The 25849-nt window shown below is 53.7% G+C and overlaps 3 protein-coding genes across 8 annotated transcripts in view; 1 reads left to right on the forward strand and 2 right to left on the reverse strand.

Moving 5' to 3' along the window:
• The window catches only part of VASP (vasodilator stimulated phosphoprotein), a 37131-nt gene extending 36186 nt beyond the window's left edge, over nt 1-945 (reverse strand). Inside the window, exon 1 of the mRNA XM_077318628.1 lies at nt 567-945. Coding sequence (XP_077174743.1) covers nt 567-571 — 5 coding nt within the window. The 5' untranslated portion in view covers nt 572-945. The remainder of the gene's footprint in view (nt 1-566) is intronic.
• Nucleotides 946-5914: 4969 nt separating this feature from the next.
• LOC143828292 (4F2 cell-surface antigen heavy chain-like) lies at nt 5915-25842 on the reverse strand. Of its 6 annotated transcripts, none has more exons than XM_077318616.1 (10): nt 25232-25842; nt 24194-24961; nt 18419-18765; nt 16014-16172; nt 15212-15297; nt 14412-14489; nt 9933-9991; nt 7579-7753; nt 7183-7367; nt 5915-6543 (listed from the first exon to the last, which is right to left on the reverse strand). In XM_077318616.1, the coding sequence occupies exons 2-10, from the start codon at nt 24346-24348 to the stop codon at nt 6333-6335; spliced, it is 1455 nt and encodes a 484-aa protein (XP_077174731.1). In that variant the 5' UTR covers nt 24349-24961; nt 25232-25842; the 3' UTR covers nt 5915-6332. The 6 variants fall into 6 exon arrangements, with proteins under 6 accessions (XP_077174731.1, XP_077174735.1, XP_077174730.1 ...); XM_077318620.1 differs by lacking the exon at nt 18419-18765 and adding an exon at nt 23341-23436 and having other exon boundaries at nt 7183-7308; nt 25232-25836; XM_077318615.1 differs by having other exon boundaries at nt 7183-7308; nt 25232-25829.
• The window catches only part of RTN2 (reticulon 2), a 37577-nt gene continuing 34561 nt past the window's right edge, over nt 22834-25849 (forward strand). The window contains exon 1 of the mRNA XM_077318621.1: nt 22834-22993. Within this exon, the coding sequence (XP_077174736.1) occupies nt 22849-22993 (145 nt within the window). The 5' untranslated portion in view covers nt 22834-22848. The remainder of the gene's footprint in view (nt 22994-25849) is intronic.

Here is a 25849-nt window from a genome sequence, read left to right on the forward strand (position 1 = left end):
TAAGTGTGGGCGGCCCTGAAGGTTTGGGGGTGGGTATTGGGGGGGGGGGAGTTCATCTCAGACCGCTGTTGGGCTAAGCCCCTAGACTTGGTTAAGGAAAGCCTGCAGCCTTCTCAGCCCCCAAAACTCAGGGGAGAAGTTTGGGCACAAAGATCTTGGGGGAGGGGCATCCAGAACAGGAAGGGGACAGGAAGCCGGCAGCCCCCCCCTCCTCCTCCCCAAGGATTCCGGACAGTGGGTCCTGTTCTGCGCAGCCCCTCCCCAGCTCCCGAGGGGGCTTTCCTCTCCTCCGCCCCCCCCCCCCGAGACGCATTTGGGCGCTCTGCTCCGGCCCCGCCACGCGGCCAGGTGAGCGAGGGAGGGGGGAGGGGGGAGGGGGGGAGAGGGAGCAGCCCCCCCCCTGGCAAGAGCTCCCGTCCCCGCCAGGGCGGCCCGCGCGGGGGCTCCGGCTGCCACGTGCCGCTTCCCGCGGAGGCAGTGCGGGCCCCGCTCCCCCCTCGCCCGCCCCCCCCGGCCCGACAAAGGCGCCCGCCCCGCCCGCCCCGCGCCCGGACAGACGGACTGACCTCATGTCGGCCGGCTTTGTGCGCGCCGCGGCGGATGCTGCTCCTGCGCCGCCTCCTCCTCCTGCGCCTCCTGCCGCCGCCGCCGCCGCCGCCGCCGCGGGGCTGGGCTGGGCTGGGCTGGGCCGGGCTGGGTCCGGCGGCTGCTCCGGGGCGGGGCGGGGGGGCGGGGGGCTGCGGCGGGGCTGCTCAAGCCGGCCCACCCTTCCGCGCCGCCTCCCGCCGCTGCCGCCGCTCCTGCCTGCCTTCCTGCCTTCCTGCCCCGCCCCGCCGGCTCCCTCCTGCCTGGCCGGGCCCGCCGCCGCCCGCTCCGCTCATCTCCTGCCCCGCCTGCTGCCTGCTTGCCGCGCCGCTTGGAGGGGCCGCCCGCCCGCCCGGCTGGCGACGCGCCGCTCCCGCCTCCACGGGGCCTTAAAAGGGGCGCGGCGCGACGCAGAGCCAAGCCTTAAAGGGGGCCGCGGGCGGGCCGGGGGGGGGGGCGGGGGCCGGGACGACGCTCTGTGGGCCCCACCGCCCGCCCGGAAGGGGAATCCGGCAGCCTGGATCGTGCCCCTGGCCCCGCGCCCCGACGGGCCGTCCCACCCGTTCCGTTGCGCGTCTATAGGCACAGCAGTAGGAAGCGTGGGGCGCGCCCCTACAACAGCCCCGCAAGGTCTGCCGCTGTCCTTATTGCCTGAAAGCGGGGCGGGGCGGGGCGGGGCGGGGCTCCCAGGGTTGTGGCCGAGGCCCAAGGGTCTAGCCGAGGGTCCCTTGGCGGAAGGAAAGGTGGGCTGGTAGCCCCGGGGGAGCTCCTCCCATCGATTTCAGAGGGACTGGCTTCGGAGTCTTGGGGGGACGGGGAGTCCCTCGACTCTTGGCCCCGCTTTAATGGAGGATTATCTCGCAGGAGTTAAAACGGGCTTGATTTGGAATCTCGTGGATTACTCTTTTATCCCCTTTGGGTGGAAAGTCTACCCTGTGCAAGAAAGACTCGACAAGCAAGCAGTTCCCTGCCAGTTCAGACCAAGAGTCCAAGCGTCCGTCTAGTCCAGCCTCAGGTATGCTGCATCTGAATTTGGAGGATCTGTTTAGCTGCCCTAACATGGCAGCTCCTGGGTTAGAGGTCCCCAGGTGACCTAGGCTGGTAGTTCATCGAGTCCAGAAGCCCACACCCCAGGTAGCCAGCTAGAGGTTTCTGAGTGGCCCACTGGCAAAAGCTCGTCTCTGTTGTCCCTCTGTGACTGGTATGCTGCCTCTGTACATGGAGGATCTATTCAGGAATCAGGGTTCCAAGCCACAGATAGATGAATCTGAGAAAACTGCCCATAGAGAGTAACTGCTCCGCAGGGAGAGGGGAGTTGTTTTCATGCCCTGCAGGTTTTGCCCACCATGTTGGGGAAGGATGTGGGGTTAGAAAAGCCTTTGACCCAATCCCTTTGGGCTCATCTCACAAACAAACGGCCATCGCCAACTCTTCCACAGGTTAATGGTGAAGCCTGTGCAGGAGAACGTCCTGTGGGATCGTGCCCCCTTGCTCATTAACATGGTGGGGGGAGGCAGGATTCCCCTCTAAACTGCCCCACTCATGGCAGGGGAGGGGGGCTTCTGTTTGTCGGCTGCATCCTGCCCACCCAAGGCTTGTAATGGCCTCCTGCCCTCACTCTATCCCAGGGGTAGTGAAACTGCGGCCCTCCAGATGTCCATGGACTCCAATTCCCATGAGTCCCTGCCAGCATACAATGGGAATTGTAGTCCATGGACATCTGGAGGGCCGCAGTTTGACTACCCCTGCTCTAACCCATCCCTGAAATGACCCTAAGTGACTCCTCCTGAAATAACAAAACTTCTGTCTGCCAAAAATAAATAGATAAAGTTGTGTTTTCTTCATTAAATCCCATCATCAAGGAGGTGAGGTCACATCATCTCCAAAAACAACCTGCCTTGTGGGGAGGGGAAATGCAGATTTTGCCAGAATGCTGTGGCGTGGTCCACCCCCATCTCCCCCCCCCTCCTTGGTTTCCTGGTGAGGGCAAATTTGGCAGCTCAGGGTCTCCTGTGCACACTGAACCCAAAGGGAAGGCCACGTTTCAGTACCCAGGAGAGGACTTTGGCCTTCAGTGAAACATAAGCCGCTAGTCCTTACGGAAAGGACGGCATGGGGGGAATGTGGGAAGCACAGTGGGTCCCCAGAGGGTGGAACCAGGCTTTCTGGCTCCCCATGCCTCCCTCACCGCTAGTCCGAAGCCTGCAGGGTGTAATGTGCTGGTCTCAGTCATGTGGCCCACTGGCTAGAACCAATTGGCCATTACGAGCAACTGACCATTTCCTTTAAGAGGCAGGTCGGTGTAGTGGTCAAAAGCAGCGGCCTGTAATCTGGAGAGCCGGGTTTGATTCCCCACCCCTAGCCACAGTCCTGTTAAGAGTTGTTTTTACAGAACAGTTCTCTCAGAGCTCTCTTAGCCCCATTACCTCACAGGGTGTCTGTTGTGGGAAGAGGAAGGGAAGGTGATTGGAAACCACTTTGAGACTCCAGGAAGCAGGGTATTAAAACTAGTTCTTCTTTATGGCCAAATGACAGAGGTTGTGCATTATGTCCTTGTATTTAATTAATTAATTAATTATTGCTTGGATTTATTACCCACCACTATCGCACAGCATCTCGCAGCTGGTTACAATAAAAACATCAAAACCCCAATTACAAATAAGACCAAAACCCGGCTCTAGCAATGATCAATACGATAGAAAACAAGTCCAGCCCCGCCCACTCCCCTCCTTCCCCCAGCGGCTCGGGGGGGGGGACATTCAGAGGTGCCCACAATCCTACTGCAGGAGGACGTTCCGTGTGGAGGGGACCCCAGATCTTTTGCCCCCTGCCTCAACCAAAGACCTGGTGGAAAACCCCCGTCTTACAGGTCCTGCAAAACCACATAAGCTCCCTCAGGGCCCTCAGTTCTTCCAGGAGCTCATTCCGCCAGGTCGGGGCCAAGGCCAAAAAGCCCTGGCCCTGGTCAAGGCCAGGCGTGTCTCCCGTGGCCTGGGAACCACCAACAGATTTGTACCCACAGAGCGTAAAGTCCTGCGGGGGACATATGACAACAGGCAGTCCCAGACCATGAAGGGCCTGAAAGGTCAAAACCAAAACCTTGAACTCATTCGGGGCGGCAGTTGGCAACCGATGCAGCTACCTCGGCACAGGCTGCTTATGAGCCCTCCAGTGAGGTCCCTAGCAGCTGCATCTTGCACCTGCTACACTTTCTGGGTTGAGGACAAAGGAAGGCCCATGTAGAGGGAGTTACTGAAATCTATTCTGACCGTCGCATGGATCACCGTGGCCAGGTGTTCGGGGGACAGGTAGGGCGCTAGTAGCTGAGCCTTGCAAAGGTAGGAAAAGGCTGAGAGTGCTACTTTTGTGACCTGGGCCTCCGTGGTTGGGGAGGCATCCAGAATCACCCCCAAACCCCTGGCACAGCTGCACCCTGGCCAGATTGGGAAGCCACGCCTCCTGGCCTGCTCCTTCCCTTCCAGCCACAGGGCCTCCGTCTTGGAGGGGCTGAGTTACAGGCGGCTCTGCTTTGACCAGCTACGGCCTCCAAACATCTGGCAAGTGTATAGAGGGGGAGTCCAGATGGTCCTCCATGAGGAGAAAGAGCTGGGTATCACCTGCATACCGATGACAGCCCAGCCCAAAGCTGGGCCAGAGGGTACATAAAGATGTTGAAAGGATTAGGGGGGAGGAACTCCTCAAGGGAGTGCAGAGGGGCATGAAAGTCCTTCCCCCACTGTGACCCTCTGTGTCCGGTTCCGAAGAAAGGAGAGTAGCCACTGGAGGCCGTCCCCCAAATCCAGTCGTCCATCAGGAGGAAGAGCTGGGGGTCATCTGCAGATTGGTGGCAGCCCAGCCCAAACCTGCGCACCAGCTGAGCCAGAGGGCCCATGAAGATGTTGAATAGGATAGGAGAGAGGTCTGCTCCTTGTGGGACTAGATACTCTCCTATTGCTACCCCGACCCCGGAGGAAGGAGATCAGCTATTTGAGGGCTGCCCCCCGTATCCCGGCATCGGCAAGGCAGTGAGCTAAGAGCTCATGATCGACTGTGTCAAACGCTGCCGATAGATCCAATGGGACCGGAGGTACTGGTTTACAGCATAGGACAGTGTACGAGTTCCATTATAATATGAATTAGTTTGAGACTTCTATAAGCAGTTAGAGTGTCAGACTATGATCCGGGAGAGCTGGGTTTGAATCCTCACTTGGGCCATGCAAACCTCGGGGTAGTCACATGCCTTCAGTCTAACCTAGCGATCCCCAACCTGTGGGCTATGGACCACATGTGGTCCTTCGACTAATTGGAGGTGGGCCCCGAAGGACCCCTTCCCCCCCCCCGGGCCCTTTACTTCATCCCCCCCCGGCCCTTTACAACACATTTCGGGTGTTATTGTCTCCCATCACTCCCAGATGGGACTATCTAGTTGCAGAGAAACAAGCTCAGGGTTCCCATTGATTGGTCATTGTCATGAGTTAAAATTTCCATGAAAATAAAATGTTCCTTATGTTCATTGTTGTGGCGTGTCTGTCTCTTATTTTGAAGGGATGTTTAAACATTACCATAGTGATCAGAGAGCGTTAGGGCAGTGGTTGAGAGTAGAGGAGTAAACTACCCCCCCCCACCGGGCCTCAGTAAAAGGCGTTGAGTGGTCCCCAGTGGTGAGTGGTCCCCGGTGATAAAAAGGTTGGGGACCACTGGTCTAACCTACTTGTGAAGATTAAAATGGAGAATTGTGTGTAAGCCACCTCGTTCCTCCCATTGGAGAGAAAGGCGGGACATACATGAAGTTAATAAACAAAAAAACACAGGAGACAAATCATGCTGTAAGTAAATCCATGCAAATTAAATTGCGTCGTTGAATCAATCTTTTCTTGGGGCATCTGGGTGTTGAACTGAGAAACCGGGGCATGGGGGAATGAAACCCACATGGCCTGAGGGCACCAGGGAAGCGTTTGCATTGCTCTAGAAGTATCATTTGAACCCTGGACTCCTTGCAACCATTTTCCATCCTGCTTCCATGTGCACAGGAACTGGGCCGTTTGTGCTCTGCCATATGCTCAGAGGCACCCGTCTCCAGCTCCGGCCTGAAGGAGGGTGCGGCTAGGCTCCCAGGAAGACGAAGGCCTGCCCAGGGTGTCTCCCTGCAGCTTCCCGCCTCCTCTGTTTGTATTGTGGGAGGGGAAGTTGGCTCTTGGAAAGAGCTAATCCTTGAGCTCTGCTGAGGCTGCTGGAGAAAAGCCACCTGGCCTCAAACGCCACCCTTCCACTTCTACCGTTGTAATCCCCTTGACTTTTGAAACGGTAGAACAAAGTCGGAGTCCAGGGGCACCTTTCAGACTGACAAAGTTTAATACTGAGTAGAAGCCAGAAGTGTGCATCATGTCTCATTGGCTCTCGTTGACTCTTCATTCTTCCTATGTGCATGCACACTTCTTCAGAAACCACACTGATCCATAGGAAGAATGAAGAGTCCACAAGAGCCAATGAGACACGAGCATCCCTTACTGTGGCCAATCACAAAGCAGCACAGTAGCCCATCAGAAACCCTCCTTCCTTCCTCAACTCATTGGCTGCCTGTTGAGCAATTCCCAGCAGGCCGACCAATCACGGCCCGGTCTTGGAGTGTACTCTGAGAAGGAGCGCTTGGTGCGGGGCCAGCCAGACTGCCTCCATCTTGACTTCGCTCTGGGGCTCCAGGCGGGTGTTAAACAGGACCCTGACGCGGCTTGGGAAACTGGGCTGACTCAGGTTGAGGCGGCAGGGCTGAGAGTCCAAGTTGAGGACCGCCAGAACGCCAGAGCAGATGCCCGGGCGGAGGAAAGCAAAAACATCACCGGAGTGGTTGGTGAAGGGCACAGGGGTGAAGGCAGCACCCTGCAAAGCAAAGGAACTTGCGTGGAGAGGCAGAAGGGAGCGGTAGAGGGCGGCAAGGGGGTGCCCGTTGGGGCCCGGCTTCTGCAAGAGAGAAAGGGGACTTTCACATTACGGTTCTAAACAGGATGTTATTTGTTGTTGGCCTCATTTCAAGCCAAGGAAGAGGAGTTTCACATGGCCAATTTTCTCCCATTGACTGAAGCACTTCACGCAGTGCTTTTTTGTCCCTGCAATCTTCCTTGTCAGATTCTTTTAGCATTCTATATGAGCGTTATAGCGCTAAACTGCTAGTGCTATAGCACTATAGCAGCACTATTGAGAAGCCATGAGTCCGTGGAATCAAGGCCTATCAGTGGTGCCACAATAACATTTATTCTGGGATTTATCGCCCACCCTCTCTTTGGGAACGCAGGGCGGATTACATTTTATAATCGATATACGACCCCTGTATAAAATTTTAAATTAATTCAAATCCATACAGTAATAGTGAAGCGCTGGCATAAAAATCTCATACCATTAAATCATTTAAAAAATGAATATTACGTATTAAAATGGATGGTAGCTCTAAGGGAGTGGTGCTACAGAAGTTTAGTGCTTCAAGGCTCATATTAGAATGTTTCCCCCCCCCCTCCCAAATACAAATTTTAAGGAAGCTCATGCAGGGGCGGGAATGTCATTGCAGGAAGGTGGGGGATAAATGGTGTAATGGTCTATACTCACCCTGCTGTTGTCCAGTGGAACGGGGGATCCCACCCCTCCTTGCAGGAGGGGTGTCCCAGGAAGGCTGAGCAGCAGAACCCCAAGTGTCTCCTCCACTTCTGAACTCTGCCAGAGCCCCCCAGCCACCTGGGAGAGCAAAGAGAGGAGCCACGTGGGCACGGAAGCCAGCCACCTCTGCTGCCGCCCTGAAAGTGATCAGCTTCTCTACTCAGAAGTTGCTAAATTCTGCTTTTTGCTTCCCAAAGGCTACTAAAAGGCCCTACCCCCCCCCCATCTTCTTCTACTGGCTCCAGTACTTCCGGAGCTCCCCAGTTCACACAACCATGCCCCCCACCCCTGTGGCACAAGTCACCAGAGGCTGCAGTGCAGTGCGATGCCTCGGCCCCTCCTGCTCACCGTCCAGCCAGGCCAGGGCCCCCCGGGGTGCTCCAAAGCCACCTCCAGCCGCTGGGTCAGGGCGCCGGCTGTCAGATCCTTCTCGCTTGCTGGCAGGTGGCAGGTGAGGATGACTCGGCTGGTCACCCGGCAGGAAAGACTGCAGGTTCCACTCTTGTCCCACACCATCAGGACCCTGCGCGAGATTGGCTCAGGCCAGGGTGGGGAAACGCTGGGAGACTCTTTTTTTGGGGGGGTGGAAGGTGGGGTTTGGGGAGGGGAGGGGCCTCAGGAGGGTGTGATGCCCTGGACCCCACCTCCAAAGCAGCCGTTTTCTCCAGCGGGGTGGAGTCATCTGGAGGTCAGTTGTAATGCTGGGGGACAGGCCAGGTGAGACCTGGAGGTTGGCAACCTTAGAACATATACAGCCTCCATTCAACATCCAGTTCCTAAGCCTGTGTTGGCGCCTCACCCCCCCCCCCACCACGCCCAGCCCTGCATCCCCCAATTCTGTCTCTAGGGTCACTACAGCAGTTGGGCCGGGAAAGGGGGGGTGTGGGCATTCCCCACGAAAGACTCAGGGCTGCCCTGGGCCCACGTGAGACCCAGACAAATATGCCATGTGGGTGTCCCCATCTGACCCCGATCCAAATGAAACGCCAGAACAAAACAAGCACAGACAGCTTTGAGGGGGAACTGGGGAAACATCAGAAGTCCCAAGGCCTAGATGGGACATTCTGTGTGGGGCAGGGAGGCTCTGCCTCCTTGGTGCTTGGGGGGCACAGTGGGAGGGCTTCTGGTTTCTGGCCCCATAGGTGGGCCTCCCGAGGGGCCCTGGGCTTTGGCCCCTGAGTGACACAGATCTGGATGGGCCACTGGCCTGATCCAACGTGGTTTCTTGGGTTCTTAACTTGGCTGGCTCTTGCCATGCATCTATCTGGAATCTTCTATCTAGGATCCCCAGGCCCTGTCATCTGTCCATTTCTGGCATGTATATCTTATCAGAAAATAAAACTCACTGCCAACTTCAGGATGACTGTGGGGGTTCCCTGGCCTCAAATTAAAAGCCCGGCCCAGCCAATTTCCAAACCTAACCTAAGCTTATGTGAGGGTGGAAGTGTTGGGCTAGACTCTGGGAAAGACAGATTCAACCCCCCCCCCTTCTGCCATGGACACCTCCTGGCTGGCCTCGGGCCCATCACACACGCTTTGCCTAGCCTACCTGACAGGGTTGTTGTTAAGGGAAAATGGAGGAGGAGGTCAGGCTTTTTGGGCCTGCCTTGGGTAGAAAGCCAGGACATAAACAAAAAAAATAAACCTTCTGTTCCTCTTACCAGTAAGGCAGATTAACATCCTATCATTAGATCCGGAAAGGGTGGAGGGAAGAGAAGATGAAAAAGAAGAAGGAGGACAATAGGAGAGAGAGGGGGAGGAGGAGCTGTGGGATTTTATACCCCACTTTTTACTACCCAAAGGAGTCTCAAAGCAGCTTACAATTGCCTTCCTACTACTGTTAGTTACTTTGATAGATTATGGAGAAATATTAACTCTGCCCAATCTGTTCATTCTGTTCATAATATTAACAAAAGTTTGCTGCTAGGCTAAAGACATTCTGAGTTGCCAATCAGGATAGATGAAGAGCTGAGGTTGGAAAAATAAGAGATGGGAGAAGAAAAATTAGACACGCGGAGCCAGCCGATGAGAGCCAGATCATGGAGGAAGAGAGCCAAGCAAAGGAAGAGGGAGGTGAGGGAAGAGTCAGAGAAATAAAGGAAAGCACAAGGGCCGGGGGATTTGGGGGTCAGGGGATTGCCCCCACGCTCTAGCAGGCCCTGGACAAGATCTGGCTGGGCAGGAGCCAGGGGAGACTGCAGAACGAGGGCAGCCACAGCTGAGGACCTGTCAGGAGTCTGCCTTGTGGACCTGGCTGGTCTTGCCTTGCTCCAGTGGCCAACCATTGGGCTGATGGGTTCAGGGCTGTCTGGCCACCGAATGCTTTCCCTCTGCCTCCCAGGAAACACCGAGCTAAGGTCAAGCCAGGTGGCCGGGAGAGTCTGTCTGGGGTGGCAGAAAGGAGACTGGAAGACTGGTGAAAATTGTGGCCGGAGAGGAGCTTTTGGCTCCCCTCTCAAGAACGTCTGTCGAACTGAGCAGCGGCTCCCGGAAGCTCCTCTCCAGCCGCACATTTTGAGAGTCTTCCAGGTGCTGCCGGAGTCTGGTGCTTTGTAGGAGGGTCATGCCTTCCCAGCGCCCCAAGGTGGCCGCACTCAGAACAGCATCAGGATTTTTGTTTGCTTGACACATTCGGGGAATGCAGCACGACTCCGCTATGCCTCTCCCTGGGCAGCCCTTCAAGGAGATGCCGCACAACTCACCGTTCCTCGGCCGGATCCATCCTGCTCTGCCTTTCCAGCTCCCCCCAGGCATTCAGGACCTGCAATCACAGTCCACACCGTGACATTCACGGGACAAAAACAACACTCCCTCTTCCTGGGAAGACACCGGGGAAGGGGCAACGAGCCAGGGGCAGGGGGCAAAGACAAGGGGGGGGATTCAGCAGGATAACTCTGAGAGCACAGCAAGCCCTGCTGGCCCTCAGCCCTCTGGCCGGCCATTCCGTGGGTCTGGAAGTTGGGGCAGGCACAGTCCTTTCCCCAAGCCATGCTGCCAGCTGTCTCCGGGTGGGGATAGAGGCTGTCATGGAGAACTGGGCCACTTGCTGTTGAAAGTGGTCCGGTGTGCTGCATCTAGGTCCATATACAGGGAACTGTCCCCTTTAAGAAACTGCAAAGCAATTTTGGAGACCGACCCCACCCCACCCCCAGGCTTCCCCTCTGCGAGTGTGTTGTTGTCATCAAGTCGCTTCCAGCTTATGGCAACCCTTTGAATTAGTAGATTCGGGGGGTCCTGTGTTGGTCTGCAGCAACAGAACAAAGTCTGGGTCCAGGGGCCCCCTGAAGACCAAGGACCTAAAAGGGTCAACGCAAGGGAAATGAGCTTAAACGCATACAGGGTAGAAGGCAATTTGGAAAACTACAGTACCACCGGTATTTATTAATCAAGTTAAAACATTTTACTAGATTAATAACTATTATTACTGTTGCTATACTGGTACCTAAAAACTGGTACTATACTGGGCCAGCACGGTGTAGTGGTTTGGAGAGGTGGTTTCTAACCTTGCGCACTGGGTTTGATTCCCTGCTCCCCCACATGCAGCCAGCTGAGAGACCTCAGGGCTCCCCATAGCCCTGAAAGAGCTGGTCTGACTGAGCAGGAATATCAGGGCTCTCTCAGGCTCACTCACCTCACAGGGTGTCTGTTGTGGGGAGAGGAAAGGGTAGGCGAGTGTAAGCCGCTTTGAGACTCCTTCGGGTAGAGAAAAGCAGCATATAAGAACCAAATCTTCTTCTTACTAACAGTATTTATCATTTGTAACTTGACTTAATAAATACTGGTAGTATATCTTTTTTTTTTAACTTGTCCATTGGGTTTTCAGATCCATGAATCAAGGCAAGCTGGACATGGTTAAACAAGAGATGACAAGACTGAACATCAACATTTTAGGAATCAGTGAACTAAAATGGACAGGAATGGGTGAATTTAATTCAGACGACCATCAGGTACACTACTGTGGACAAGAATCCCGCAGAAGAAATGGAGTAGCCTTCATAATCAATAAGAGAATATGAAAAGCAGTCTTGGGATACAGTCCCCAAAATGTCAGAATGATCTCAGTTCGAATCCAAGGCAAACCATTCAACATCACAGTAATCCAGGTCTATGCCCCAACCACTGCTGCTGAAGAGGATGAAGTTGACCAGTTCTATGAAGCCCTACAACACCTTCTAGAAGCAATGCCAAAAAATGATGTGCTTATCATCATGGGGGATTGGAATGCTAAAATAGGAAGCCAAAAGAAAACCGGGATAATAGGCAAGTTTGGCCTTGGAGTACAAAATGAAGCAGGGCACAGGCTGGTAGAATTTTGTCAAGAGAAAACAATGGTCATAGCAAACACTCTTTTCCAACAACCCAAGAGACGACTCTACACATGGACATCACCAGACGGTCCACACAGAAATCAGATTGACTATGTGCTCTGCAGCCAAAGATGGAGAAGTTCTATAATCAATAAAAACAAGACCAGGAGCTGATTGTGGTTCAGATCATCAGCTTCTTGTTGCAAAATTTAGGCTTAAATTGAAGAAAGTAAGGAAAAGCACTTGGCCACTCAGGTATGAACTAAATCATATCCCTGACGAATATACAGTAGAGGTGACAAATAGATTTAAGGAATTAGATCTGATAGACAGAATGCCTGAAGAACTATGGACGGAGGTTCGCAACATTGTACAAGAGGTAGCAACTAAAACCATCCCAAAGAAAAAGAAATGCAAGAAATCAAAATGGCTGTCTGAGGAAGCTTTACAAATAGATAAGGAGAGAAGGGAAGTGAAAGGCAAGGGAGAAAGAGAAAGATACACCCAATTGAATGCAGAATTCAAGAGAAAAGCTAGAAGAGATAAGAATGCCTTCTTAAATGAACAGTGCAAACAAATAGAAGAAAACAATAGAATAGGGAGGACCAGAGATCTCTTCAAGAAAATTGGAGATATAAAGAGAACGTTTCATGCAAAGATGGGCATGATAAGGGACCAAAATGGTAGACACTTCACAGAAGCAGAAGAGATTAAAAAACGGTGGCAAAATTATACAGAAGAACTATACAAGAGTGAGCTGAACATCCCTGATAATCACAATGGGGTAGTTACTGACCTGGAGCCAGATATCCTGGAATGTGAAATCAGATGGCCTTAGGAAGTCTGAGCAACAATAAAGCTAGTGATGGTGACAGCATTCGTTTAACTATTCAAAATCTTAAAAGACAATGCAGTAAAAATGCTACATTCAATATGCCAGCAAATTTGGAAAACTCAACAATGGCCACAGGATTGGAAAAGGTCAGTTTACATTTCAATCCCAAAGAAGGGCAATGCCAAAGAATGTACAAACTACCGTACCATTGCACTCATTTCTCATGCTAGCAAAGTTATGCTCAAAATCCTACAAGCTAGGCTCCAGCAATATGTGGACCGAGAACTTCCAGAAGTACAGGCAGGATTTCGAAGAGGCAGAGGAACTAGAGATCAAATGGCCAACATACACTGGATCATGGAGAAAGCTAGGGAGTTCCAGAAGAACATCTACTTCTGCTTCACTGACTATGCTAAAGCCTTTGATTGTGTGGAGCACAACAAATTGTGGCAAGTTCTTAAAGAGATGGGAATACCAGAGCATCTTATTTGTCTCTTGAGAAACTCATATGCAGGTCAAGAAGCAACGATGAGAACTGAACATGGAATCACTGATTGGTTCAGAATTGAGAAAGGAGTTCGGCAAGGCTGTATACTGTCGCCTTGCCTATTTAACTTGTATGTGGAGCACATCATGAGAAAGGCGGGAATATAGGAGTCACAAATTGGGATCAAGATAGCAGGGAGAAATATCAACAACCTCAGATAAGCAGATGATACCACTCTAATGGCAGAAAGTGAAGAGGAACTAAAGAGCCTGTTGATGTGGGTGAAGGAGGAGAGTGCAAAAGTTGGCTTGAAACTCAACATCAAGAAAACAAAGATCATGGCATCTGGCCCTCTCAATTCCTGGCAAATAGATGGGGAAGAAATGGAGATAGTGACAGATTTTATTTTCCTGGGCTCCAAAATCAATGCAGATGGGGACCTCAGCAAAGAAATTAAAAGTCGCTTGCTCCTGGGGAGGAAAGCTATGGCAAATCTAGTCAGCATCCTAAAAAGCAGAGACATCAACCTGCCAACAAAAGTGCGTTTAGTCAAGGCTATGGTCTTCCCAGTTACAATGTATGGCTGTGAAAGTTGGACCATAAGGAAGGCCGAGCGTCAAAGAATTGAGGCTTTTGAACTCTGGTACTGGAGAAGACTCTTGCGAGTCCCTTGGACTGCAAGGCGAACAAACCGGATGCTTTGGTGGGGGGACTCCAGAACATTCTACTCTGCTGAGGTCCCTCCCCCCAATCCCCCCCACTCCTGGCTTCACCCCCAAAGTCTTCTGATATCTCCCAGCCCAGAGCTGGCAACCCAAAGCATGCTTGTTCAGATACCTGGTGACAGATAGAATGGTTTAGGAGGTGTGCATACAAACAAAAGTTCATGCCTTGCATAAAATTTGGGCCCCCCGGGTGCCCCCAGAATCAAGCTCTGTTCTGCTGCTTCAGACTAACAGGGCCACCCACCTGAACCTGTGGCAATTTCCACACATCGGAAAAATAACATTATATCATAGATGCATAGTGCTTATTGAACGCCGCCCCTTATAGGATCATGAGTCGTTTGATACTCTTAAAATTTAATCTAATTCCTCATTTGTTGAGGGAGGGGAGAGAGAAAGCTTAAGAGAGGCACGCTTTGTGTTACAACTTTGAAAAAAAATATTTTATTTCTGTCATTGTCTGCACGCCTGTCCGCCTATTCATTGCTCCAGGAAGTTAGCCATTTTTAAAAAAGAACTTGCCAACCCTGGGAACAAGAGAGAGGGAGGTGGGTGCGGAGGGAGGACAAGGCAGGCGCCTTCAGCGTTTGAACCTCCCTACCTTCCCTCTGCTCTTTCTTAGCTTAGCTAAATAAGTTGGTGAATACATTTTATGTGATTCCTGAACTTGCGCTTTAAAATGGAGGATGTTGCTGGGCCGTTACTGCCCAGACGTCATGTGTCATGTAACAACTGCGTAAGCATTTCACTATATTTAATGGGTGCGGAAATGCCCTATATTTTCCAATGATTCTTGTTCCCTCATAATGCGGCCTCCATGTACTTACAGCATTCAGCCGCCAGGGGGGGTCCTTGTTCACGAGGAATCCATCCACGCCCTGGGCATGCCAGAACTGCAGCGCCCTCTGCAGGAGGAGATGGGAGAGAGGTTGGACCAGAGATGTGTGGATCCCACCGAATTGGGACTCATCCAGGGGACCCGTCAAATTGGAACACTCCAAGAAGGACCTGAGCTCCAAGCCCTCTGAGCACATACAGAATAAAGCCCTCCTTAGTCAGGCTCTGTAATCAGGGGGGAAATTTCCAGACTTCCAAGCAGGTTTAAATGCAGCAGGTGTTAGAAATTAAGCAAAACTGAAATAATGTGATTTATAATCGTTATAGATAATTAATAATTGTAACTTTTATTTTTATTGATATTGCATATTTAAATGTTCTTCACCGCCTGAGACAGCTAATCCGAGAGGCGGGGTATATAAATCGAGGTAGGTAGGTAGGTAGGTAGATTAGAGAGAGAGATGACAGAGAGAGAGAGAGAGAGAGGGAGGGAGAACAGATAGATTCAGAAGCCCCTATTTCTCTCTTTTACTCTTTTTTCTTTTTTGTCCTCTCTTTTGTTTTTATTTTCCTATTTGGAATTTTGGAATTCGCTTTCTTTTTTCTTGTTTGTGTTGTACTAAAAAACCCCCAACAACCTCTGAATAAAAAGTTTCTCCTGACTGAGAAATTACTCGCAGCTACATCAACTCAGGTCCAAATCTTTCCCTTGCCCCGCCTCGCTGAGACAGCAGGAGCAACAAAGAGTCCAGGTTCAGGGAAGGAAGAGAAAGGCAGAAATGGGGGGTACCTTCAGGTGCGATCCTGTCCGGTTGTCCTCAGGTACGAGGTCCGGCTCTTCTGCCCAGGTTGGAAGTTCAAGTAGGATCCGGATCCCTAGGAGAGGTTTGTTTGGAAAACAGCTTAACTTGAGCCCTAAATCTCAGCCCCCAAACCTGTTCTAAATGAGTCTTGCCAGTGGCGGATTGCCCCCGATGCTTGTCTGATCCTATGCACTATTCGACACCATTTCTCTCTCCCCAGGTGTTTCACTAAGGAGATCGCTCCCTCTTACCTGTTTTATTACCTGCTCCCAGCCTGAGGGCAGCCGTATAGAGTGGCCAGCTCTGGGGTTGGGAAATTTTCTAATGCCCCAAAGCTTGTTACTCTCTCTGGCAAGTAAACGCAGCATGTATCTGCTCGTCCAGGCCAGGGAAGCAAAGCCAGCCCCGAAGGCCTAACTTCCAGTTGAATTGAAATTTCAGCACTCAACTCGGATACAGTGCCCCCTCCCAAGATTCCCTCGCTCAATTTGTGGCTCCCCCTCCCCAAGCTAGGATGGCCAACTCCATCTTGGGAAATCCCTGACTGAAGTTAGGGCTTGGAGAAGGGAAAAGAAAGGGAGATCAGAAGCAACATTATATCACTCTAGGACTTCTCTTAGACTCTGTGGTATACCATAAAGTCCATGGTCCAAAGGGGAAGTGACCTCTATAGTCTGGGCGAGATTTCTGGCGAACGCCAGGCCCCGCCATCATGAGGGCAGGGTACTTTTACACACAGCCCCCCATCCTGGCTGCCCTCTCCTGTGCCAGCCCACCCACCCTCCGTACCGTGCCTGTGCCCCTCTGCCAGCAGCAACCACAGTTGTTCCAGCGAGCCGTGGACAGAACGAACTCTGGTCAGATTGGTGCCGCTGCCCTCGAGGACACTGCCCAGCACGAGGGCTTGGGCGGGGAGTTCCACAAGTCGGCCCAAGAGATGACTCACACCTGGGGAGGGGGGAGGAAGACAAACGCAGCACTGAGCATGCTCACATCACAACACCTGCCTGGGCTCAGTGAATTGGGGTAGCCAAGTCTCCCATGGGGGAATGGGGGGGGGATAGAGGGTTGCCATCCTCAAGTTGGGAAAACTCCCGGAGATGTAGGGATGGAGCCTGGGGAGAACTGAGACCTCGTCAGTGGGGCCACCCTTCAAAGCATCCCTTTTCTCCAGGAGAACAGATCTCCGTTGTCTGGAGAGGTGCTGTAATTCTGGGGGATCCCCAGGCCCCACCTGGAGGCTACAGAGGTAGGCAGTGCAACATGGACATGAAGAAAACTCCGTGAGAGATGCGGTAATACAGTGGAAGTTCCCAAAATATAAGGAGTAGATTTGCAAGTACCAAAAAGTATACTTTTAAAGTAGACTTTGAACTAACATTACTAAATACAAAACCGCCAAATATAAAAACGTATCTTTTAATGCAGAGTCATTGTCTACAAAAATTCAAACAGATACATATTGAACAAACATACCCAATTCTTATACATAGTTACCAGGTGGCAAAATACCCAACAGATTGCTACATACTAAAAGGACCACAAAGCAACAAGACAAAACAGGTTCCTATCCTATACACTGTTGATTGGTCTACGCCGGTAACTCCTCTTATGGGGCTTGCCTTTCTCCATCATCTTTGAAAGAGTATCTTGTTAGAGGAGTAACAATGTTTTTATAACAAACTGTATTTCCAGAACCATGAAATACACAACTTCCTGCTCTTGTAAATTGTTTTTACTATGTAGCAATTTGTTGATTATTATGCCACTTGGTAACTATATATTCAAACTGGATATGCTTGTTGAATATATATCAGTTTGAATAGGAGACATTTCAGCCTCCCTGCCCTGTGGCTGGCCCTCCAGAGGAACTGGCTGGCCCCTGGGTGAGACAGGAGGCTGGACTGGATGGGCCCTCCCTGGTCTGACCCAGCAAGGCTCCCCTGATGTCCTTAGGAAGGCCTTGGCCTCCCTGCCCTGTGGCTGGCCCTCCAGGGGAACTGGCTGGCCCCTGGGTGAGACAGGAGGCTGGACTGGATGGGCCCTCCCTGGTCTGACCCAGCAGGGTTCCCCTGATGTCCTTAGGAAGGCCTCGGCCTCCCTGACCTGTGGCTGGCCCTGCAGAGGAACTGGCTGGCCCCTGGGTGAGACGGGAGGCTGGACTGGATGGGCCCTCCCTGGTCTGACCCAGCAGGGCTCTCCTGATGTCCTTAGGAAGGCCTCGGCCTCCCCGCCCTGTGGCTGGCCCTGCAGAGGAACTGGCTGGCCCCTGGGTGAGACGGGAGGCTGGACTGGATGGGGCCCCCCTGGTCTGACCCAGCAGGGCTCTTCTGATACTCTTATGAAGGCCTCGGCCTCCCCGCCCTGTGGCTGGCCCTGCAGAGGAACTGGCTGGCCCCTGGGTGAGGCGGGAGGCTGGACTGGATGGGCCCTCCCTGGCCTGACCCAGCAGGGTTCCCCTGATGTCCTTAGGAAGGCCTCGGCCTCCCTGACCTGTGGCTGGCCCTGCAGAGGAACTGGCTGGCCCCTGGGTGAGACGGGAGGCTGGACTGGATGGGCCCTCCCTGGTCTGACCCAGCAGGTCTCTCCTGATGTCCTTAGGAAGGCCTCGGCCTCCCTGCCCTGTGCCTGGCCCTGCAGAGAAACTGGCTGGACCCTGGGTGAGGCGGGAGGCTGGAGTGGATGGGCCCTCCGTGGTCTGACCCAGCAGGGCTCTCCTGATGTCCTTAGGAAGGACTCGGCCTCCCTGCCCTGTGGCTGGCCCTGCAGAGAAACTGGCTGGCCCCTGGGTGAGACGGGAGGCTGGGCTGGATGGCTCACTGATCTGATTCAGTCGGGCTCTTCTTACATTCTTATTTATTTGGTAAAACTGTATCCTGCCTTTCTCCAAAGACCTCAGGGTACCCATCATTATTTCCGCCTCATCCCTCTTTATCCTCCCGACAACACTGTGACACAGGTGAGACTGAGAGACAGCTGAGAGGCCCAAGGCCACCTACCAACCTCCTTAGCAGAGTCAGCATTTGAACTCTGATCTCTGAGACTTCAGCCTTGATTCAACGCTCCTTTTTCATACCACCTTCCTTTTTGAGGCAGGAGATGGCACTGAGTTTCTGGGGTCTTTGGCTCGCTGAACATACATGAGGCTGCAATTTTGTCCTGCGGCCCCTCCGGGCCTCCCCTCCACCCCTTACCTTCGAGGTCTCCGTGCCCGTCACCGTTGGAGTCAGGGAAGGAGGCGGAGGGCAGGTGGTAGAAGGTCGCTTTCTGCCACCAGCTCAGAGGCAGGCCTGGCTGGGGCATCATGAGCAGGAGCGCCAGGGCCGTGGCCAGCATGCAGACAAAGAGGGCCGCCACGAGGCACAGCAGGGCGATGCGCAGCCCTTTCCAGGGGGGGCCCCTCGCCTGCTGCACCACCTCCTCCTGGCTCAGGTAGGCGCCGCTGGAGGAGGGCTGGCTGAGCAGGGGCAGCCGCTCACTGGGCACCCGGTTGGCGACGGGAGCTTCAGCTTTGCCCATCTTGAAGGTCCTTGCCCAGGAGCTGTAGGGGCCAAAAAACAGGATGCTGTGGCTAGAGGACAGCGAGGGCCCCGGGGACTGATGCCCTCCCAGGCTAGGGGGGCCAATGAGGAATGGGCAGGAAAGGGACGTTCATGGAGAACCTTCCTCAGCTTGTGAGGCCAAGGCCACGGCAGCCCACCCGGCATGGACTTTCCACGAACTTTCCAGCTGTTTGTGTAGGTCCATGCCGGTTCCAGACAAGCAAATGCCTCCAGGCAGCCCTGGGAATTGGTTACAACATCAGTATAAGAGAAATGACCATAGCACTGCTGGCAAACATAACCCCACGATTCAAAAGTTCATCCAAAAGTCAGCTTTTTTATCCAAGTTGTAGAGTTATTTCTGAATTAATATGCAATAAGGTTCCAGTTCTCTGCTTGGCCACAGCGGACTTCATCAGCACTGACCCAAAATGGCGTTCCCAGGTGGTAAAGTCACCTGCATAGTGTGGATCCCGTCCGTTGCAATTTGGCACCCCCTTTTTCTGTCTGTGCTGATGAGATGGTGTGACCAGGAGGTGTAATGAGCTCTTCCATACCAGAACCTGGTTGAGACAAAGAGGCAGGCCACCTCTGCTTCTGCCAGCCCTGCCCTGGACCACCTGGGCACACCCAGCCTTGTCAGATCTCAGGAGCGAAGCAGGGTCAGACCTCGGTTGGGTCTGCACAGGGCTTTTTATCCTCTCCCAGCCTGCATAAACCCCACCCCTCTGCACTGTATTCGATTTCCATTTTGATATTAGGCACTTTGAGGGCCTTTCTGCATGCCATTAATGTAGCGTCATACTTACCTTATGAAGACACTATATTGTTGGCATTTTGCATAATGCTGCCAACCTCCCATGTCCAGCCAGCAAACCTAAAGCAACCTCTGCCACTTTATAGCGGTAGTGTGGGAACGGCATAAGTGGATTCCCCAACCTATGTAGCATGAGCTACAGGAGAGCAACCAGCAGGGCGCATGCTAAAGAACTGTATGGAGGCAAAGAAGCGCTATCTCCGCCTCCAATGACCCACCCTTGCACAAGGTTATTTTTCTTACGTTTCAAGACTTGTGATTCCATAATGGGTGGCATTCACAAAGCACTATGTGTCTATGATTAGATGCATAGGCGGTTCAATGGAGAAGGTTTGAATTTTAAAAATTGCGGGCCCCTTAAAATGTTGAGAAAGGGGATTGGTTGCCTGGCTTGACTGACAGGCGGAAGAGAGGCGCATGTAAAGCATGTTGCTCTCTTCTACCATTTTAAGCAAGCGTGTGGAGTGTAAGATGTGTCAAAAGGTGTCAGATGCAATCAAGACAGCAAGAAAGTGAGGAATGGCCACAGGCACAACAATTTTTAGCACTACGCCATTACGCTGGCGTAACACTGTTTTTTTAGATGTGCGGAAATATCCTAAATTTCCCCTCTGCAACATCCATAATTGAGACTGTGGTGACACTACCTTTTCTCCAGGCTATCAAGGAGTGGATATAACTTGCTACTTCCTCCCCCTCCTCCACACCTCTGATGCTGACGTAGCAAAGCAGTCGGTCACTGATTGGTCAGGGCGTCAATTCCAAGACTGCTTCCCTCTCAGGATATATTTTCGCCCTCATTTGGGGATCTGTTTTAAAATGACTGCACTCCCAAAGCCCACACTTCTATGAGCAGAGAGTTAACTCTTGGATTTACTTTCCCCCCTCTTTATTTGTGAGGCTGCTTCCTCCCCCCCCCCCCTGCCTCCTTCTCCTCCCCACACTCCTGCAGGAAAAGAAAGATAAACAAGCATCCATATGCCCCACTGGCCTCTCCCCAAGATTGCTCTAGCTGTAGACTTGGGAGTCAAAAGGCAGGAAATAAAGCACTCTCCAGCCTTGTGCTCCATCAGTGTCGCCTGGAGCTTCACCAAACTCCCCCCCTCCCCAGTCAAGCAGGAAGGAGACCGAAAATTGGAACAATGCAAATGCAGAAGGACAACCTGATCAAAATTGGGAGAAAGGAAGGCTGTAGATCTGGGTCCAAATCGACCAGAATTTGGCAAGATTTACAGTGGGGGGGGGGGAACGTAAGTGCAGACGAGGTCCTGGTAAGTGCTAGGTTGGGAGACCACCAAGGAAGTTATGCAGAGGCAGGCCAGGGTCAACCCCCTGTCCCTTGCCCTGGCCTGAATGGCCCAAGCTAGCCCAATAATGTCAGAGCTCAGAAGCCGAGGCAGGCCGGGGCCAACCACCTCTCCAGGTCTCTTGCCTTGAAAAGCCTGCGGGGTCACCATACGTTAGCTGCTGCTGCTGCTGCTTTCCATCCTCGGCTCTCAATTGCCAATCCGACCTAGCAGCCCCCCCTCTCCCCCCAGCCCAGGATTCAAGGGGATGGACTTTGGTGTCCGAGTGGGAAGGGTCTGCTGAGGCCAAAGGGCCTCACTCCAGCAGGAAGGTTTTTGCGATCGCCGGAAGCCCAGCCCTTCTTCCCCGCAGAGAAGCCGGCAAGAGAGACCGTCCTGCTGGTTCACGCCCTGAGTCATTTGGAGAGGGGCACCCAAATGGGTGGGGCTGGCTCTCTTTCCTAGTCCCCCCCCCTAGTTCCTTCCCCTATCTTGCCTCCTTGACTCAACCACCCCACAGTCCAATTTTGGGTTGTGAAATGGTGTCTTTTGACATCTCCTCGGAAGAGGAGCAAGCCGAAATCCAGGGGAGGGGAAGGAATCCGTTGATGATGTTTGGTTAGCCCCCCCCTCCAGCTCCCAGGTGGCCTATCTGACAAAATTAATGCTTGAGAAAACACCCAGGTTGTTGTCCTTTGCCGAGGCTGCCTCACCTTCACCCTTGTTCGAGATCCGGCACCCTTGCCTACCTGGGCCCCAGGTGCCTTGAGATTTGTGTCTCAAAGCTGCGAAAACCCTTACCTACCTCTGGGCCAGCAGTGATCCTTCTGCAGAGGGGGTTGCCAACCTCCAGGCAGAGTCTGGAGACTAGCTAGGAACCAAAAAGACTGAGACATCTCAAAACCATTATAAACATCTGCTAAATACAGGTTTTATCACACAAAGCCAATTAAACAATTAGACAAAGTCAATTCAAAAAAATGCATTAAAATTTCCTTGGAAGATAAGGAAGAACGCTGTGAGCGACACATACAGTGCCCCAAACGACTGGAGGCATTTTGATCCAACGGGATCTTCTTCAGGGGTCAGTAATCCACCTGCACACGCAGGAGATCCCAGGAGCTTGAAATGTGTCTGGTCGTTTTGTTATCCGAGCCGTATTTTGGGGGCCCTGTACATGTCGCTCAGAGCGTTCATGCATATTTTCTACTGAGATTTTAACTTCTTGTTTGTAATCAACCATGTTTAGCACTGTGCAATAAAATATGTATTCAGTAGATTTTTATAATAATAATTTTTAGATTTCTCAGCCTTGTGGGTTCCTGGCTTGTTCCACTGGTTGGGTTTGCTTTTTGTTCTTTCCCTTTTCTGTTTCCAGGGGTCGGGGGGCATATATTAATTCCCCCAGAGAAAGCAGCTGCTTTGGGGGGTGGATTCTGTGGAGGCCCCCCCCAGCCCCAAGCCCTGCCCTCCCCAGGCTCCCCCCCCCCCAAAAAAAGACCTGCAAGTATTTTTCATCTCAGAGCTGTACAACGCCCAGAAGTGAGGCTGCTGGTGTTAATCGGGCTCCCTCTGGCTCTCAAAGTTATCTGGAGACCTTGCGGCCCACCCTCTCCCGCCAGAGAGAGCTGCCACTGGCCTGAGACATTCCTCAGGTATCTGCCAAGGCCGGGCAAACTCGGCCCACCGCCCCTCCCCTCCCCTCCCCTCTGCTGGGCTTCAAAGAGGAGCTGGGGTTCACCCGTGCCTGGAGGCCACCTGTTAGCCTTCCCAACCTCCAGGCCGTGACTGGAGACCTCCTGGGGTTACAGCTGACCTCCAGGCAAGAGAGGCAGTTCCCCCTGGAGGAAATGGCTGCTCTCCTCCCATCCCTAAATCCCCCTCCCCATGCTCTGCTCTCAGCAGCTTCAGGGTTTCCCTGACCTGGAGGTGGCAACCCTTTCTGGCCAGATCCCTCCTACATCCCGGCCTCCGTCCATATGGGGAGGAGCCCTGAGGCGGGGGGGGGGGCTCTGGAAAGGGGCGCCTCCTCTGGCCTTCCAGGGCTCCGGGACTCCCAGGCCCCAGCTCTGTTTCAGTTTTTGGGCCTCTCTTCAGGACAGCCCTGTGATATTCTGCCCTCAGGTAACGGCGGGAGAGGAATGGAGCGTGAGCAGCAGGCGAGCGGCCTCTGTTAAGGGTCTGGGGCTCAGAGAGGGAGCCTCTGCTTTTGGGTGCAGAAAGTCTCCGGTTTCACCCCCAGCAGCATCTCCACTTAGAAAGGACCAGGCAAGAGGGGATGGGAAAGGCTCCCCGACACGGACCCTGGAAAGCCCTGGGGAGGGGCCATAGCTCAGTGGGAGAGCCTCTGCTTGGCATGCAGGAGGTCCCCGGTTCAATCCCCGGCATCCCTCAGGTAGGAGGTGATGGGGAAGCCATGGGGAGGGAGGGATTGTGGCTCAGTGGCAGGAGGTGATGGGGAAGCATTATACCCGCAGGTGTCCCCAAGCAGGGTGCTGGATTCTTCTTCCACGCTGCTGTTTCACTGTGGCTGGCTGGAAGCGACAGCAGGCTCCCCACATGGACTCCTGGAGCACAAAGCTGAGAGAATTAGCAATAATGGCTAAACTGGCAGATTTGGTTAACCACAGACCGCCGGAAGACTTTCAAAAACACTGGGGTGAATATCTGAAATGTTTTTTAAAACTCTGTTTCTGCAACTCTTTGTAACTTTTCTGAACTACTGTTAAACAAATATCATTTAAAAAAAGAAAAGGAAGGAGATTCACGGTGGATAAGCCAGTCAATGGCTACGAGCCCTGATGACTGAGAGGAACCTCCACATCCAGAGGCAGTCAAGCCCTGAATCCCAGAGCCTGGAGGTGGCATCAAGGGAAGGCCTCAGCCTCTCTGCCCTAATGTTGGCCCTACAAAGGAACTGGCTGGGTGAGACAGGATGATAGACTAGATGGATCTGATCCAGCTGGGCTCTTCTGCTGTTCTTAAACTGGTGCTGGAAGGAAGGAAGGAAGGAAGGAAGGAAGGAAGGAAGGAAGGAAGGAAGGAAGGAAGGAAGGAAGGAAGGAAGGAAGGAAGGAAGGAAGGAAGACAAGATTTTGAACTCCCACTGAAAGACAGGCAGGCAGGCAGGAGCTCCAGAGATCTGGCATGCCACAGGGGCTATATCCCTGGGTTTGGACCCCACAACTGTCATGCATCCTCTGACCCACACAGAATCCTGAAGGGGACGGGGGCTCTGGTTGCAGGAAAAGAACAGAGGGACCCTCTGCAACCTTGAGGGCTGGTGAAGGGAGTTTCTTTCCCTGGGACGGTCAAAGTTCTTACCTTTTCTTCCTGTACAGCTCTTGCTTGGCAGAGGAGATGATCCTGGCCTGGGATAAAGAGAAAGGAGTGGAGTGGGGGGGGGGGGGTTCTGCCGTCCCGCCTCCAGAGAACAGGGAGGAGGGTGCAGGGGGGAGGGGAGTGCCTGTGGGGGGCATTCTCCCAGGTCTTTGTGAACCATTAACAGGCTTGTGGCAATCTGAAATTTCCCCAGCAGCTCTCCACTCCCTCACTGCCTCCACATCCTAGGCAAAGACAGAAGCCATGTGGCCAGGAGCATGTGGGCAGCAACCTCTGAGCATGTGCAGAGCGTACTTTCCCCCATCTCCTTTCTTTCCCATTTTGCAGCCCCAGCACATGATGACTTCTAGGAGGGGGGCAGGGGGAGCACCCAGGCTGGCCAAGAAAAGGATCCCCAACCCCAAGGGAATTTACAGGACACTCCAGAGATAAAAAGATCAGGACGAGGGCCCCACCAGACAGTTATTGGGGTGGGGGGGGGCGGGACACCCTGACCGCCTCCTGCTCTGGGATCCGGAGCCTTTGAGAGTGGACGGTCCCCTTTAGTCCCCCTGGCTAGTGGCCCCCGAGAGTCCTCCTCTCCTCCAAGATGCTGCCTGGGTCCCTTTTGAAGCTGCTCATTCCTGTGTCGCCACCTCCTCTGGCAGCTCATGCCGCTCAGCAGACCCTCTCCTGGGTCAAGTAGTTTTTCCTTCAGTCCGTCCTGGACCTCCTGCCCGTCCGCTTCATTAGATGCCCGCGAGTTCTAATCTTTTGGGAGAAGAAAAAATAACTGTCTCCAGCCACCCATAATCTTGTCATGACCCCCCTCAGGCGTCCTTGGTGGTCTCCCCTCCACTACTAGCCAGGGCTGACCCTGCTTAACCACTGAGCTCAGCCCCACCCGCGAACCCCAGAGAGCACCCGGGGGTCAGAGGCAGCCTCCCCCCCCCAGCAGGGAGCCGCCTGGCTTCCGGCTCAGCAGAAAGCGGCTTCAGGCGGCTCCCATCCAGAAGGCCAAGGAAGGAAATGGGAGCCTACCTCACAAGACTGTTGTGAGGCAAGCAAGAGACAAAGCAGAGATGTCCACCAAAGAGATTTATTAATAATTCACAGCAGCTGGGGCATAAGTGGCCGGGGCAGGGCTGGGCTGAACGGGGGGGGGGGCACATGCCGCTGCTAAATGCCAGGGCCGCCTGCCGGGCGGGAGCGATGCCGACCGGGAGCAGCAGAAGCGCAGAGGCAGCCGCGGAGGCTGCAGGCGGCAGAGTGGGAGTCTCCGCGGTTAGTCCACCCGCCGGGCCCTGACCTAGAGCATGTGCAGAGTGCCGCCCCCCCCTCCCAGCTCCTCAGTCCGGAGCCTGTGCCTTGGCTCCGGGGCGCCGAGTCCGGCCTGCTCCAGGCTCCAAAGGGCCGCCCGCACGGCGCTCTCCCCGGGGGCGGCGGGGGCTCGTGGGCGGCAGACCTCCGAGGGCGCCTACCCGGCCCGCCAGGAGGGGCAGAAGAAGCGCCCGTGCCGCCCTCCTTTCCCTCCTCCGCCCCTCCGGGCCGTCGTCGGGGGCGCGCGCGGCTGGCGCGGGGCGGTGCGGGGCGGGGAGCGGCTGGCGCGGTGCGGGGAGCGGCGGGGGCACGTGGGCGCGAGCGGGGCCGAGGCGGCTG

The sequence above is a fragment of the Paroedura picta genome, unplaced genomic scaffold (genome assembly GCF_049243985.1).
Source record: "Paroedura picta isolate Pp20150507F unplaced genomic scaffold, Ppicta_v3.0 Ppicta_v3_sca21, whole genome shotgun sequence".
Lineage (NCBI taxonomy): Eukaryota > Metazoa > Chordata > Lepidosauria > Squamata > Gekkonidae > Paroedura > Paroedura picta.

Coding starts and splice junctions, on each gene's coding strand:
- LOC143828292 (XM_077318615.1), bottom strand. CDS start 24,348: ATGCCCCCCACAGGCACTCCCCTCCCCCCTGCACCCTCCTCCCTGTTC. Junction 18,766..24,193: donor GAGCTGTACAGGAAGAAAAG/GTAAGAACTTTG, acceptor TGGCCCCTACAG/CTCCTGGGCAAGGACCTTCA. Junction 16,173..18,418: donor CGGGCACGGAGACCTCGAAG/GTAAGGGGTGGA, acceptor CCCCCTCCCCAG/GTGTGAGTCATCTCTTGGGC.